General features: G+C 47.3%; 1 protein-coding gene across 1 annotated transcript in view; it reads right to left on the bottom strand.

Moving 5' to 3' along the window:
• adgrv1 (adhesion G protein-coupled receptor V1) overlaps positions 1 to 16112 on the bottom strand; it is a 114013-nt gene that overhangs the window by 20459 nt on the left and 77442 nt on the right. Inside the window, exons 84-85 of the mRNA XM_076997712.1 lie at positions 4767 to 4883; positions 2326 to 2504 (exon numbers count right to left, since the gene is read on the bottom strand). Coding sequence (XP_076853827.1) covers positions 2326 to 2504; positions 4767 to 4883 — 296 coding nt within the window. The remainder of the gene's footprint in view (positions 1 to 2325; positions 2505 to 4766; positions 4884 to 16112) is intronic.

Below are 16112 nucleotides of genomic sequence, written 5' to 3'. Positions count from 1 at the left end.
TGGGAAAGCTCGTCGGGACGGGACGCGACGCGACTCGGGTCGAATTTGTTTTGAGGAGGACCCGGACGGCAGAGCGAAGCCATAACAGAATCCGAAGCACGCAAACGTCTACCTTTGCCCGAGCGCATGGGCGGCGTTTTTATATTGTCCTTACCCATGACCTTGCCTTGGTCTGGGGAGGATTTGGACATACCGACGGTATTCCCGATAACTCTTCCTGCATTGTGCAAACGCAGTGTGTGTTATGTTCATATGTAAACATCCAGTGCCACCAACAGAAACGACATATTTGAAGCTGTGACCATCTTTTCCTTGTGTTTCTTTGGGCTGAGAGGTGGTGCTATACTCCAGACTGAGGACACAAACGAATTATGCTCTTTTGATGTGAATATTCATGTTATTCATGGGTTTTACAGGACTTGACAACTCTCTGTAGAAGGTTGCGTTCACGCGAATAAACAAATACCACTGAGCCAATGGAGTCTATCCTTTCACACTGGGAAGGCCCCGCCCTGCACGCGGATGCTGGCCGTGTACCTGGTTAGCGCCGGGGTGTTGCTGAGACACACAGCTCTGGAGCTGAAGATGTAGTTGCTGAAGGATGGCAGAAGGGTGGAGAGGGAGAGAGTGTGAGGACAGATAAAGGGAAGAGTTGAGAGAGAGAGTGAGAGAGAGATTAGACGAAACTGATGTCCGATTGTCTGACATACAGGCTCAGTAAGCGGCGGGAGCTAGTTTCAGAGCTCAGAATCGCTGGCAGAGTTAACTGTGGTCCGGCCTGTACTTTCTGTATGTTGCATCAACTGGACTCTTCTGTGACTCTTGGGTGCTTTTCATAGATGTTTACATGACTACTGTTTATGCAAACACCTGCAAATACTGCACACATTTATGCCTTCATATACAGCATTGTGCAAAGGTCTTAGGTTACCATTAGATTTGTTGTTTTAGCAGTGGAATAATGTATTATTGTATTATTGTATGTATTATGAGTGAAATCCCAATAACAGGAAAAGGCAGTCTAAATCTGAAGAAGGGAAGTGCTGAAAGAGGTCTGGTATGATATTCCAGAAAACTACTCGAAAACTACTTTCGGCAGTCTCCCCAAAAGTGTTCAAAAAATGCTTAGTGTGAAAGAAGGTCACACTAAATACTGACATTTTGCATGTCAAAGCCATTTTGTTCTGAAAATTATGGTTGTGTAGTTTGTATACATATTTCCTGTAAACCCATCAGGTTATTCTTGGAAGAAGCTTCTGGAAACACATCACTTGTGCATAGAACAAAAAAGTCCTCTAGCTACTGAATAAATAAAGACTTGTTGTTTGTAGGTATAGCTATAAAGTAGATGTACTTATCAGAGCAATCTCTCAGTCTGAGGACCTTGAGTAATGAATCAGTTCATAATTATTCTTAATTATTTTTTGAAGTTTCAGTAAGTTCCTAATTAAGCTTTAGCTTTGGAATTTAACCATGGTAGCAGAATGGTCCCCATGGCAACCCGGCAGCAGGATTTAAAAGGAAGACCTAATGATCTTGAAGCCAAACGGACCCCCCCCCCCCCCCCCCCCCCCCCGTCAACAACTTTCGTTCGGGGGGTGCCAATAGTATGTATGCATACACCTCAGAAAGTAAGTAATTGCAACCCTGTGCACAGTTGACGGTAATCTGCAATATGATTTTAACCATTTAGCCCTTTAATCTATCTAAGGTGAAAGACAACATGTCTTTGTCCTATGGGTCCCGAGGGATAGTTAGTGTGAAACCATTACACTAACCATCAACACCGTTACTATCATTGTTGCTATATCAGGTAAAATGAACATGTTTCTTTAAGCAAACTCCTCTAAGACTCCTTCGAGCGCTCTATTTCAACACAGCCGTGTCCTTGAAACCCGCCTCCTTGCATAGAGGCGGGTGAAACATGAGGTGAAGTGACATCACTTGTTTGTCTCTCCATGAGAGGGATGTTTACCTTTCCTGAGAGAGCCAGGATTGTACTATCCCTTGGGAGCACAGAACGCCAGTGCCTCGGGCAGGGCGGGTGTGAAACGAAATGTATGAACAGTCACCGTTTGTGACCTCAAAACCACTCTGGAGCTAAGAATAACCCCGTCTCACTACTTCAAACAGCAGCGCTCTCCTCCACCCAGTTTGGGTGGGGCACTGTTGGAGAAGTGTGAGCAAAACACATATTTTTTCTGCCAATCATGATGTGTGACGTCATTCTTCTTAGAAAGAGTTTTGTGTCCCGACAGAGCGGTGAGCATCTTGGAGGCGTGCGGAGGCACGTTGGAACGACCGAGCGCGTCTGCGCACACTCACAGGTGTCCGCGCACCGTTCCGTAAACGTGGTGGATGTTCCAGTCGTAACCTCCCAGCAGCACGATGACCAGGGTGACGATGACCAGCGCAGGAAGTCCCCAGCTCAGCAGGAAGTAGACCAGGTAGCGCCGCTCCGTGTGCTCGTCGTTCATCACCAGCGTCTGCCAGAAGTTCACAGCCTGAGGAGAGAACATCCGACGTGAGGTGACGTAGCGCAAAAGGTACGAATCGGGCTTCTCGGAGTCTGGTGGGCTCCGCTTAAATCAGTCTACTTTGGATTCGATTCAGTGTCATGTGCTAATTTGTTCCGGAGTTCATTGTTGGACCTCCAGTCAGCTTTACTGAGGTCAAGACCTGACATCGTAAAAGATGTGGCCCGTCACATACAAACTCCACAATCTGGAGACATTACATTATCTCAGGTAATGAAGTGCTTGTTCTTGAGACGCCCAGAGATAGAACAATGTCCATAAACATGTAACTTTTCCATTTTCACGAGTAATGACATTAATAGATTATGGAGTAGTTGCAGCACAGTGTGCAATGCTGGCCTTCCACCTCTGGAGAAGAGAAATATCATTCACAGGTTGCTGCAATAACACTGTGAAATCCTCAAATAACATTTGCTATTCGCTGCATTCACATGGATCTCTCATGCGATGATGGCTCCACTGCCTTCCAGCTATGACTGGACATTTCTGCTTACAACAATTACTGGCTCGTCACAGATACCTGATACATCAGATGTGGGAGGGACCTCATATCAATATTCTTCCCTTGTACAACTGAGAAGGAAACAGGTAGTTCACATTGAACGAGACCAAAAAGATTAGACAGGCGGACAAAAGGGAAATGGATGAGGAGAGACAAAGTGGACGAGACAGAAGATGACTAATTACTTCCGAATCTAGCCTGAAGCTGTCATGTGACACAGGCTGGTGTCACGTGATATTATTTGCCCAACTCTGATTGTGAGAACAGAGGCACATACCCAACATATTCTTTTTATTCAGGACACAAATACTTTCCAGTTTGGGTCATAGTTTACCTTTCTCACATAGAAATTGGGTTTAATTAGATCCATATGTACGTACGCACACACATTCAAACCCACACAGAGTGAGGGTGAGAGAGAGAGAGAGAGAGAGAGAGAGAGAGAGAGAGAGAGAGAGAGAGAGAGAGAGAGAGAGAGAGAGAGAGAGAGAGAGAGAGCACATTTCCATGACACAGGCAACTACAATCAGTTTTGTAAAATGTGGAAAGTTCAACTTAGAAGGACTTCAGAATGTGAAATATAATAAATAACATATCTCAGCATGTATGGGTTTGGCCTGGATCATAATAATCAGATTAGTTTATTTCATATAGAATAATATGAATGATCTTTCAACTTTCAAATTATCTTTTGGTGCATAGTAAAAAAATTCACAAAATATGAATTCACAAATTTCAACATCTCCAGTTTGTTCTGCAGCACTGAAAATCAACAGCTTATCCCGTAGCTGTGTGAAGCAGCCATTGATTTCAAGAGCTTAAGTATCTTCTGGGTTAGGGGACATACCCCTTGGGACAAAACTCGCTCTGATTTCTTTTCAAATAGGAAGGGGAGAAACAAGCACATACCCAGGTGTTCGCATGCGTCTGTCCTTTAAGGGATTAAGAGCGATGTTCTTTCACCTTTCAACGAACGCATTCATGTCGGATCCTGTTGTTTCTGATGCCCTCAGAGAACAAGCTGACCTTTGTAACTTGGCTTGAGGTTACATCCAAAGCCATATGGAGAACGTTTTAAGACTTCTGGTGAGGGGGTTGGGGGGTGTGAAGAGGAGATTAGTTCACAGAGGAGGACAGAGAGGGCCGGACACGTCGAAATGTGCTCAGAGATGACACGTGATTCCTCAGAGTGTTCAGAACAGTGGCAGGAGGCACGTCCAAACGGCTCCCTCTTAAGAACCATTACGGGCGGAACCACATTACAGCACGTGTCTTAGAAGTAGGACAGGGAGGGATGAGGCCTATTTCTCTTTCATCTTTCTGCTTATATGAAATGGATGTAGATGTATGAAATAAATTGGCCTCGTCAAGAGTAATTAACGTTTTGAACGTTTGATTTCCAATGGTTCCTTCAATTTTCTCCTCATGGAAACCAAGACACATTGTTTTTAAAACTGGACCACTGCTGGCTAGATATAGTGTTGTATTGTGCAAGTATGGGTGTATCAAACACCTGGGTTTTTACATGCATGTTTGCGAAATTCAAAGTGATCTGCAAAGCAAGAAAAAGAAAATTCCAACCAATAGCGATCCTGCATTTATACAAACGTCCACAGGCTGTATCTAATACAATACAGATTTCGATACAGTGTGTGATCAGAGTGTATTATGGACGTACCGCCGAGCTCAGATCAGCAGTAACACGCCACCTCGAGCTCAAGCCTCACCTGAACCAGCATCCAGCTGAACTGGCTGAGGTGGAAGTAATGGAAGAAGAGTCCCAGAGCCGCACAGCTGGCCTCGGAGAACATCTGGCCTCGGAACGCCGACACCAGGAAGCAAACCTGAGACCGGCAGACCACAGCAGACGCATCCGATTAAATGAACGTACAGTAACACAACGAGAACACACCCACACCTGAAACCTGATATGTCTGACCACGCCTTTAAACCGGCCTGTTGCAACGTTTGTTTGGAACCGATGTATACCATAATATGCATACATTTACATGTATAATACACTTCAGTTGTCCCCCCACACCCGGCACTTCCCCTCATAGCCCTCAGTGCATGAGGCCTGATTTATAGCCAATGATTCATGGTTGTAAATATATATAAATAATATTTTCATCCATTTTTAAAAGCGTTTCATACCATGAGAGTCAGAGCCTTGGAGGAGATCACTCCATGGTTTGGTTGGCCAAAACACGGGCACCTGTGTTTGTGTCTGTGGGGCCTTTTCCCCCCGAACCCACATGCAGCAGTTTTTATCAGTGTCTGCTGCATTCAAACCTGATCGTCTGGCAACATAAAAAAAAAATCATAAAGCCAAATATAGAATATGACTAAGAATAAGATCTGTGACCCCGATGATAAAAAAAACTTAAAGCAGATGAAAATATAACAGAGACCCTGTTCCATCGCTCACTTGACCCCTGGGATAGATCTGCAAGCCACCGGCTCTTACATAATACGAGACACAGAGCACATCTTAACATACCACTAGCAAGGACTGAAGACACACACACACACACACACACACACACACACACACACACACACACACACACACACACACACACACACACACACACACACACACACACACACACACACACACACACACACACACACGTCTACTGAGGGCCCTTGAAATAAAACTCAAAGCAGATGGCTCTGTCAATGCACATCAATGAACTTTTACTCTTTCTTTCGTAACACAATATATTTTTAACTGTACCCCTTCATTCATGGATTTATCCTGATTTGTGAATGAGAGTGGAGAGGAACCCCCCACAGAACCCAAGTCAATGCATCATAAGACAAATACAGAAATGACATCGACAGTGCACTCATTGTATTACCAGACTAATCTGATCCATGTGGAAACGAAAATGGCTTTATCAGGTCATAGGCCCTAGCCTTCCATCATTACTAACAGGAAACACAAAGACCCCAACCCCGTGCCATTTGAATGCCATTCATCAGTGTTTGCATGGTTAATTAATTATTCCAATGTCCCACTCTTTCTGCAGCGTCATGCTTCTATTATATTGACTCAGATGGGGAAAAGCCTAGAGCCATGGATACTGCTAAGGGAAACATCCGTGCCCCTTGCCGATGGATTTCAGCATGACCTATGCACTTCCTCCTTGGACGGGGGTCTTCTGGGCCCGGGTGGCAGAAGCCTGCCTGCAAAAGTTGGCCGTGTGCTGGGTGAAGGATGCCAGGCTGCAGATGGACCCACCATGCCAATAATCTAAGCTACCGCCGCGTGCTAGTACGGCCTGGGCCGCCATGCCATTCGGCTACAGGGTGAGGTAAAGGTCTCCGGGTAAGACACGTGTTAGCTACGCACGTGAAGGCCACACATTGTATGAGGTGTGCATGCCATGCCTGCAGTGTGAAAATGGGTTTCAGCTTGGAGCTTTCACAGGGCCTAAATGACAGGCAACACTAGGTAGCAGGGCAGAGCTACAAAAACAAATGATGAAATTAACAACACTATTACGCAATCATGCCAATCTGTCTAATCCTGCGGGGACACACCCCTGAAAAGTGAGAATGCTGCAGACAGGGTTAGGTAATTAGCAGTGCCATTTACAAGTGCGATATTATGTAGAAGTGTGTTGCTTCCTAATGTGAATAACAATTACTGCCTTATGGTAGTCATACTAGGACAAGAGAAACGGGTTGGTTGATGAGAAAGAGAGCAGGTGAGAGAGAGAGAGAGAGGAAAGTCTCCCCATTGAAGGCCAGCCAAAGAGTGGGTCTATCCGCAACAGACACACAGGCTCTGTTTTGGGAGCAGAACACCCAAATGAAAGATTTCGAGGACCTCTGGCCTCCTGAAAAAGGCCCGTCTCTCCTGCCGAAAGGAAACCGACATCAGGCCGACTTCCTGTTTACACTGGCGTGTGTGTTGAATGGATAGTGGGTTGGCGTGGCAGTGAGGGGGGGGGGTGGGTGGTTGTGGGCAGAACGTCCTCGGGCAACCGAACACTGAGCAGGTGGTTTGCTGGGAAGTGGTGTTCTGCGCAGCAGTGAGTTGGCCGGGGCCGGTGGCAGAGGGGCCAAAGGCTCAACGTGAGCAGAGGGACCGTCCGATCCCTCCCACGCCAAACAAGCGAACCCACCGTCTCTCGTGCCCCGGAGATCTCTGTCACAACTCATCTGTTTGTGACCTACATTTGAATTTCCGAGGGACATGGTGCAAAGGTACAAACAACTGTTTATCTCTCTGATTACATGTGCATGCAGACACTGTATGACTTTGTGCCACTGTGTGTGTACAAAATGCAATCGCAGTGTATTTCCTGGGTCAACGTTGCACCACCTCTTTCCCCAGATCACAGTTAAAAACAAAACAGATAATAATCCAAAAAAAGACAAATAAACTTTCTATAAAAACAATTAAGCAATTAAACATGAATTCACCTAAAAGGAATGTTACTGCGAGGTTGCAGTTGTGGTTGCAGTGATGCATGCTGGGCCACAAAACCTGTTTTGTGCTGTCCCAGAATCCCCTTGGGTAGACACTTGAGCAGATGAGGAGTGGGAGTGTGATCACCTTTCTGTTCAGCACAGTCTGAGTCCAGAGGCTGGCTCCGTCTCAGCGGTAACCCAACACCCCTCTCTAGGTGAAGAGGTGTCACAGTCCCACCGTCCTCCCTCCTTGAACGACCTTTGTGGTTCGTGCTCCGGCCCAAAGTCGATCCTGGCAACTCACGAGATGGGGGTGGGGGAGTGTCTGACTCATGGCTTGGACTGCCTGAAAATCCTGGCAGCTAAAGCAATAAGATTTACCTTCAGGTCACAGAATCCCAGGAGGGTAAAACCTACTACACAGAAATGAAAGAACACATCGGCTATGTCCAAGTCACGTAGGTACACCACAACAGACTGGTGTAGTTCATGTTTTCTGCTTCCCATTGGCCTGTTGAAGCACAAATGGGTGTGTTGTAAATGTGTGTCTCATACTGCTTCACCTTAGTAGCTGATGAGGACTCGGCACTTGTAAAGCTGCTTTGTGACAACAACTGTTGTAAAAATCGCTATATAAATAAAATTTGATTGATTGATTGATTTTAATTGGGTTAATTTGGGCTTTTGCCCCTCAGGCTTGGTGAACTTTGTTGACATGCCATGAGGCTCTGAAGGTGATGGCGGCTAAGCCAGGGTGTTGGGACGGAGGGCTCGGTGACTTTGCTGTGCAGATAGGGGATCAGAGGGGCCCAGCTCAGGATACACTGCATGCAGAAGACAGCTATAGCAGATGGAGAATGAAGATATGAATCTCCATTGGCAGCGTTCTGTGGATTTACAAGGCTTTATGTTTCCAGGTTTCCACAGTAAAAAAAAAAAAAAAAAAACTCTAATAATACCCCATCACTTGTCAAGACACATGAGCATGTCATACACCCCTGTCCAAAAATGACTTGTCAAATGAACTTTTGTGGTAAAGCTTCTCTACTTCAGGTAGATGTTCCATATATTTTTGCTAATCAACCTTTAAATTGGAACAAAACCAACATATGGGTACCAATTTCTACCTGAAATGTCACACTGCACTGAGAAGGAAATGTCAGAGTTGTCTCAAAGGGCATTCAGACACCGCTAGACAGAGAAAAGCTTTGAGACAGCAGCCCGGCACCACGTCGCACTAACCCTGTCGTTAACAAGCGACAGGATGATAGTGACACTCAGGGCAGGCCCTGACTCATCCTGCACTCCTATCCAAATACTCAAATACTTCAATATCCAGCCATGTAACCGAGCTAATTAGGACATTTATGGCTGTTTTGCTAACAAATTAGTAGCTTTGACTTTTTTTTGTGCTTCTTTTGTCTTGTAATTCTGAGTTGTGAATTGTGAGAGAAAACACAGGTCCATTTCTTAAAATGGTCTATTTTAGATGGGCTGGACGACACTTCAAACCTAAACCGTCCTGCAGAAGTGTTGAAGGGGACCGCCTGCTGTTGATGTGCGGGGAGGAGCCATAAAGAGCTGGTTAAGAGAGACAGAAGACTCGTGGCTTAAAATAGTCGAGCCTCACGCGTTCAAGAGGCTTCGGCTGTGGGTGTCGGACGGATGACAGTGGCTAGACAAGATGAGCGTCCAACATGACAGCAGAAGCTTAGTCAGCTCTGGACATGGTCCCATCCAGGTCAAAGGTCGGGTCCTTGACACAGTTTTATAAGAGCGACATGTGCCCCGTGTTTACACAGTGAGGCAAAAATAGCCAAAACAAAAACAAACGAACAACTAAACAGAGCAGCGCTTACACAAGCAGAGTTCTCTGGGACAGCGGGCAGCTCTTCGTCTGCAACGCTTTAGGCAGGTTCCGTCCATAATATTTTTAGAATAAAAAGAATTTACACAAAGAATTCTGTGTAATATGCAAAGTGATAAATTACAATGACTGGCCACTGCATTAGTCATCAAGGGGCCTTTGTTGGGCCTCTTACATTTAGAATGGGTCCTAGATTCAGCGGTTCTTGTGTTCTAGGCGTGTCCGTCGTCTGTCCTGGGGGAGTCGAGGAGTCTGGGCCCTCGGGCCCTAGTTCACTTTAGACTGCATGGACAGATAAACCGCAGGCGAGGCTCACCTGGGCTGTCTATGCGTCTGCCGTGCACAGACAGTTGTCTAGAGTCGGCCGCGCCGTCTGTGGCACTGTACGCTGGAGATGAAAGGCACAGCGTAACAGCGAGGGCGTTCCTAAAGCAATCCACACACAACAGACTGCGCGGCGCAAGTGTGTTTTTCCACGCCAATTAAAACAAGGACCCACACTTGGGATCAGAGACGCTCTCGAGCAGGACTGTGTAATTGCCCACCCGAAGCTACTCCAAAATGATAACAGCGGGTGTTGAAGATAAACTGCCCCACCCACCCCACGTAATGCCAGCCTATGTTACAATAATAAGACAACAGAGGGCCTTCTTCCACCCCCCTCCTTATGGAAGTGGGGAGGGCTCTGTTGCTTCCTGTGTGGAGGACAGGACAGCATGTGTGTTTGCCATCAAGCACGGCATTCTGCTTGCCATTGGACGGCTGCCCCAACACACTGAGCAATCAGAGGCCTCGTTTTTCAACGGCAGGGCCCACTGGGGGGTGGGGGGGGGGGGGGGGGGCAGAAAGAGAAATATAGAGGTGTTGTGCCTATACTGAACTAATTACTTCACTTCACAAACTGTATTCGAAGCCCTACATGTTTAAGCCAGGAGCACTAACAGAGAAACAAAATCTGGTTTCATCTAGGAATGAAAGCAACAGACTGCACCATCACCTCTAACGTCTTTAAAATAAAAAACAGAGAAAAGGGCAAAAATATTTTTTAAACCATGTCACACATTCAGTGTATGGTCAGTACATGCAGATCCCAAGTTCCGTGTACGATGTCAGTAAGACTATTACTATGTCAGGAGAAGTGAACGTGACACATTGAGTGTATATCAGTAATTCTGTCAGGAGATCAAGCCTCTACTATTACTAGCTGGAAAGGCCAGTGATGCTACAAACGATGTTGCTTTACCACTCGGTTATTACCAGCATGGGCCAAAAATATGACATCAGTGAGAGTACAGCACTCTGCCACACTCTCTCCCTCCCTCTCATTCTCTCTCCCTCTCTCTCATTCTCTCTCTCCCCACCTCCCTCTCTCGTCATCCTCCTCCCCTAACAGCTACCGGTCTGAACTAGCTGGTTCCAGCCCTGGCTGCGTTGTGGGTGTTTCCTGGGCTTCTTTTGTTCTGGGAGAGAGGCTAAAGCGTGCCACACGTAGCTCAGCGGCCTGCTCCATCCTGCATGCTGGGCTCCTCATGTTCCTCCGCTCCTAAATCTCCCATCCATCCACATCAGAGCTCCACCCGCCCCTCCACACACACACACACACACACACACACACACACACACACACACACACACACACACACACACACACACACACACACACACACCCCTCCTCCCCAAAGCCATTGACTCTGGGTGATATTTTGAATGGGCTTAGCCGTGATCGAGGTCTGATGGGAGGAATTAGCAGGCGAGACTTCTCATTATGCCGCACTCTTCCGAGCGTGCACGTGGATGGGCGCGCACGGAAGGGACTACACCTGACATATGAAAGAAAAGGTCCAGAACCTCGCCACACCGCAAAGCAAACCAAGCAGGGGCCAGGTTTGCGAGGGTGGTTTCACAGGCCGCAGAAGGACAGGAAGCCAGAAGTTCCAAACCATTAGATCATAGCAGCAACTCTGCGGTCAGGTCATTTCACAACAGGCAACAAGAGAGGGAGATTCAGTATTACCTTAAAGGCACAAGAGCTGATGTGCTGAAAGATTTATTTCTGTTCTCTCCTTTGTTCTCCTTTATTTAGACTCCCCCCCCCCCCCCCCCCCCCCCCATAAAAGAAGCTTTTCAGGGAACATCTATGATTAGATGTGTTGTCAAAATGTGTAAAATAGAAGTGATATATTGTAATGAATAGGACACACACCATGTATCTCAGGTAGTCTGTAGCTAGATGAAATGAAGCCAAGAACTTGATTCTGGACAGTTAGATAAACAAAAAAACATGTATATTCACTGAGTATTTCCTATACTGGTCTGAGGTCAGTCCGATGTAGAACATTATCTCCTCTCCTTTTGTACACTGTTATTCTGGTAAACAGTGCCCTATAGGAGGTAGGATATTGCAAGGACTTTGTTTGGCACCGACCAGATGATACCTCATCACTCGCCTGTGGGGTTTATTCGCTAGCACTGAATGACACGCTTACCACGAACCAGGTTTTGGCAATATCTCATTACAAACGACCCTACGCGACGAAGACCGAACCGCCCGAGCCTCACAGAGACAGGGGGTTCATCGTCCACCTCGGACGAAACGCAAAACGAAAACGCCGGTTACGGAGGTACCGTGGCTGACTGACTCATGAGCTGACCAATCATCGCGGAGTACCTTGCCCAGGCATGGCCGGCCACGCCTCCCACGCCGCGAGGGCCCACGCGACCGCAGAGCCACCGAGACAGAGGTGGCCATGGGAACCTGCTCACAAACAGCCCCTCACAAAGGCCACGGAGGCCGGCGGAGCAGCTGTCTTCGGGGCAATTAAAGGCGCGGAATAAATCAGGCGGGGTGAAAAGAGGCCCTGCACAACAGCGAGCACGTCAATAACAAAGTCAGATGGCTCAGAGGTGATGAATAAACGTTCGGGGTCTCTCGGCCAACAGTCTGGCATCTGGCCCATATCTGAGTCCGAGTGACAAAGATCAGCGATTCCGAGTATTTATTAAGCACAAGGTTGGATTACATACAGCCAAGCTGATCTCGCTTAAATGTCTAACCTCTACATCAACATAGTAGAACATTAATTAGCAGTAAAAAAAGCAAAAACAAAAAACAAACACAAAAAACCCCAAAAACAACTACAAGAGCAACACATTTCTATAAAAGCAAACTTTAATCATTGCAGAGCTCAGGTGGCTATGACATCTGCATCATAAGTCTCCGGTATAACGGGAGTGCTAATGTTACATCCGTGAAACTTCTGCTCTCTCAGTGACTGACGTGTGACATACGAGCTGTTGGGTTTGCTACTTGTTGCTGGCATTATTCATTAGAAAGCTGACTAATGACTTTATGTCATTTAAGAGTGGCGGCTTTGCTGAACTCCCTCACGTATTCCAAGCAGGGGAGCTATTTTTGAGCCATAAATCTGCATTGCACGTCGTTACTCGTTTTAGTGGAGACCGTGGACGTGGAGTGCCCCCTACAGGTCGGCTCAAGTAATTGTCAAGAAATACACAAGGAAACGTCTGTCCACGCAGACAACACGACGCAACGACGCTTCCTTTTCTCACACCGTCTGCTCTTGTTTGGAAACCTGGCGACAGCACCGTTGCACTTTTCACTCCAGTCTCCTCGCTGCATCCTTCTTGTCTCTGCTGGAGCACTGGCACTGCACGACCCGCACACATCACACAGCCCGAGGAGGAGAAACTGGCCCCGCAGGCACTCCATTTCGGCTCAAGGGAGTTGATGCTGCTTAGACATGTTCCTATTAGTGCTGGTCGGGATATCAAAGCTGAATCCAGGCCAAATAACGTAATATGAGAGAGTTACGGTTAAACCCATCTTATAGGTGAAGACGGCATACAGAAGACGTCAGGAGAAGGGTGTGATCGCTCAGTTCTACCTCAGAACTTTTGCCTCAGCAGGGCTACACAGGACTCAGGCCCAGATCTGAGGGCCTTGCCTGTCAAGCAGGAGATTTGCCTCATCTCACCCTCAAAAACTCAGACCAAGTGGAGCACTATCGCGTGCCAGGCTTTCTAAAAATAGAACTGTGCTTACAGTCCGAGTCCAAAGGTCTGAGTGGGGCAGCGGTTATCATTGGGGACAACCCCCCCCTCCCCTAAATACAGGAGGAGGGATAGCAGCGTGGATTCCAACCACGAGCAGCAGCAGCGTGGCAAGGAGCGACTCTCAAACAACAAGGCTTATATATAATAAGGAACTAAGGATTAATAGGCCACTTATAGCAGCAGGGAGAGACCGCAAGAGATGTGCGGAGATGAAGCACATCACCACGTTAAGCATTAAAAGAGAAGCAGTTTTCTTTATAAATGCGAATGAAGATACTGACTACGTCAGACAGATCAGACAATGGCAACGATAAACATTCAAATCCAGGATACAATGACACCTTAGGGGGAAATCCAGACTAGAATATACAGCTGGACAGTTTAGAGTAAACTCTCCTGCTATGTTTTCTATGCTGATTTCAGCCATGTCACCACAAAAGAGGAGCAGATCTAATTAGGCCGAAGGTGACGTTGGCTCTTTGCTCCTATTTGCAGAGTTTTTCACAAGAGGTCAAAGCCCGATAGCAGGGGAAGTCAACAGATGCTCTTTTCTCTTGGAAACGGTGCAAAAGCAGGCCCGATAAGCACAAAGCTCATCACTGTCTCCACACAACGCTGCATTTCCTCGTGGAACATCTCGTTTGAAAAAGCGTTAGGTGGAAAACGGGTTCGAGTTGAAACATGCCCTAGCGCCGTCTCGTTCTGTGTCGCTCAGCCTCTGATTTCCAGAGGGCAGCTCTTTAATAAAGATCGGAATATAATTACTGCTGCCGGCTGTTGAGTTGGCACAAACACTCGCCTTTCTCACTGCGACGTTTATCAGGCCCCGCGTTGAAACTCTGGAGCAGTGTCTCACAGTGTTCACACTCCACCTGTGTTTTACCTGCACCACTGGACCCTGATTCGGCTAAAACGGCCATGAGGGCCACGGTGCTGAGAGGGCAAAAGCCATGTTGTCCCTCAGAGACATCGCGAACGAGACACTGTTTATCTGTGTGACAAAAATAATCAGGCAGGGGAGATGGTGTCCCCTCCTCCTCTAATCTAGTGTCCGAGGGCATGAAAAATTCAGAGGCATCATTCTAATGTGTTGCCCCCTGGAGGCTGGATTTAGAGGGACAGGTGTGGCCGTGCATGGTCCAGGGGATTAGGAGTCGGCGTTCAGATCACGCTAAAGGAGCCAGAGCGTGGCGTTTGACACACACATTTAGCACAGTTACACTAAGCGTAACTTAAAACCACAATGACTCATCAAGCTATATTGCTTACAGCTAACAATTCAGGCAGGTTTCAAGGGAACGTGCAGATTCATATGAGGATAAAAACACGGGGAGGCACGAATGTAGTCGTTACCTCAAACACTTTAATATGAAGTAAGGGGACTAGAAAACACTGCTGTGTTACACACACACACACACACACACACACACACACACACACACACACACACACACACACACACACACACACACACACACACACACACACACACACACACAACTTGCCGTTAAGCAAGAGCTGGCTTATCCATCATGGAAACAATCTTAAAAGCCTTCAGGAGTTTAGGGCACTGCTCATTTTCTATATATCAACAGTCGCTGTCGAGATGTGGTTAGTGATGGAGCTGAGCTCTGCTGATCAGAATTTATCACCTCCTTCTGCCCACAGAGTTATGACAGCGCTAAGCAAGACGATACAAAAGTGTCTGAGCAACTGATGGCGAGTCCATGCAAGGCAAGGTGACACAAGTAGGCAACCCGAGCCTCACAGTGAGCGTCCCTAAGGCCCACCGGGCCACTAACAGAATATCATGTTAGTGTCACAGTGAGATTAGCAATTAGCTCATAGCTCGCCATGGTCGGGGGGAGAGTGAGGTCTTGACCTGCTGGCTGTGCATCCTATTTCCATTACACCTGGGAGGAAATGGGGGGGGGGGGGGGGGGGGGGGGTGTGTTGCAGGTTTGAGCCGGATCGGGCCCAGCCGACACCGGGAAGCAGCAAGGATGTTTTTCATCCCGGTCCGAATTAAGTAAACACGCGTGGGATTCAAAGACGACTGGTTCTGAATAAGTGGCTCGCCCCGTGTTCTGTATTCAGATTGGGTTGTGGGGGAGGCACGCTGTTTGGATCCACTCGCCTGTGTGAGTCGAAGTGTGTGTGTGGGAGCAGAATGGCACATATACATACACACACACACACACACACCCACGTACGTACACTAATGCGGACGGACACACACATATCAAGAAAAACAAAGGAAGAGTTGGAGGGAATGTGGTTTGGGTGCGGGTGGGCTGGAGTGGGTCTTCCTGTGCTCGATTTTCTCACACGTCCTCTGGCTGCGAGTTCTAGCCGCGCTGACGTCAGCCCGCGTCACTCCGGCCCATCGTGATTTATCGTAAACGACTGCCGAAACCTCCCCAGCACATCCGGAGAGCTCCGCCGTCTGTGCGCGGCTCTCTCAGACAATCGGGAAGTAAGGCCAGACCACGTGTGTTCTAGACCACGTGTGCTCCACATGTGTTACGATTCATAAACAAAAAAAACGTGTGGACTTTGGGAGTGACTTTGTTCCCTAAAGTGTGACTCTCTAGGACATAGGTGCTCTCTTTAATTACTTTTGAAGAGGAGAGACAGTGTATTCCTGGCCAAAGCCTGACCTCCTGCTTCCTGGCAATAATAACTAAAAGTTTGGCAGGCTGGGAGG

This window comes from Brachyhypopomus gauderio, chromosome 3, assembly GCF_052324685.1.
Source record: "Brachyhypopomus gauderio isolate BG-103 chromosome 3, BGAUD_0.2, whole genome shotgun sequence".
Classification (NCBI taxonomy): Eukaryota; Metazoa; Chordata; class Actinopteri; order Gymnotiformes; family Hypopomidae; genus Brachyhypopomus; species Brachyhypopomus gauderio.
This window is presented reverse-complemented; position numbering and strand designations above follow the sequence as displayed.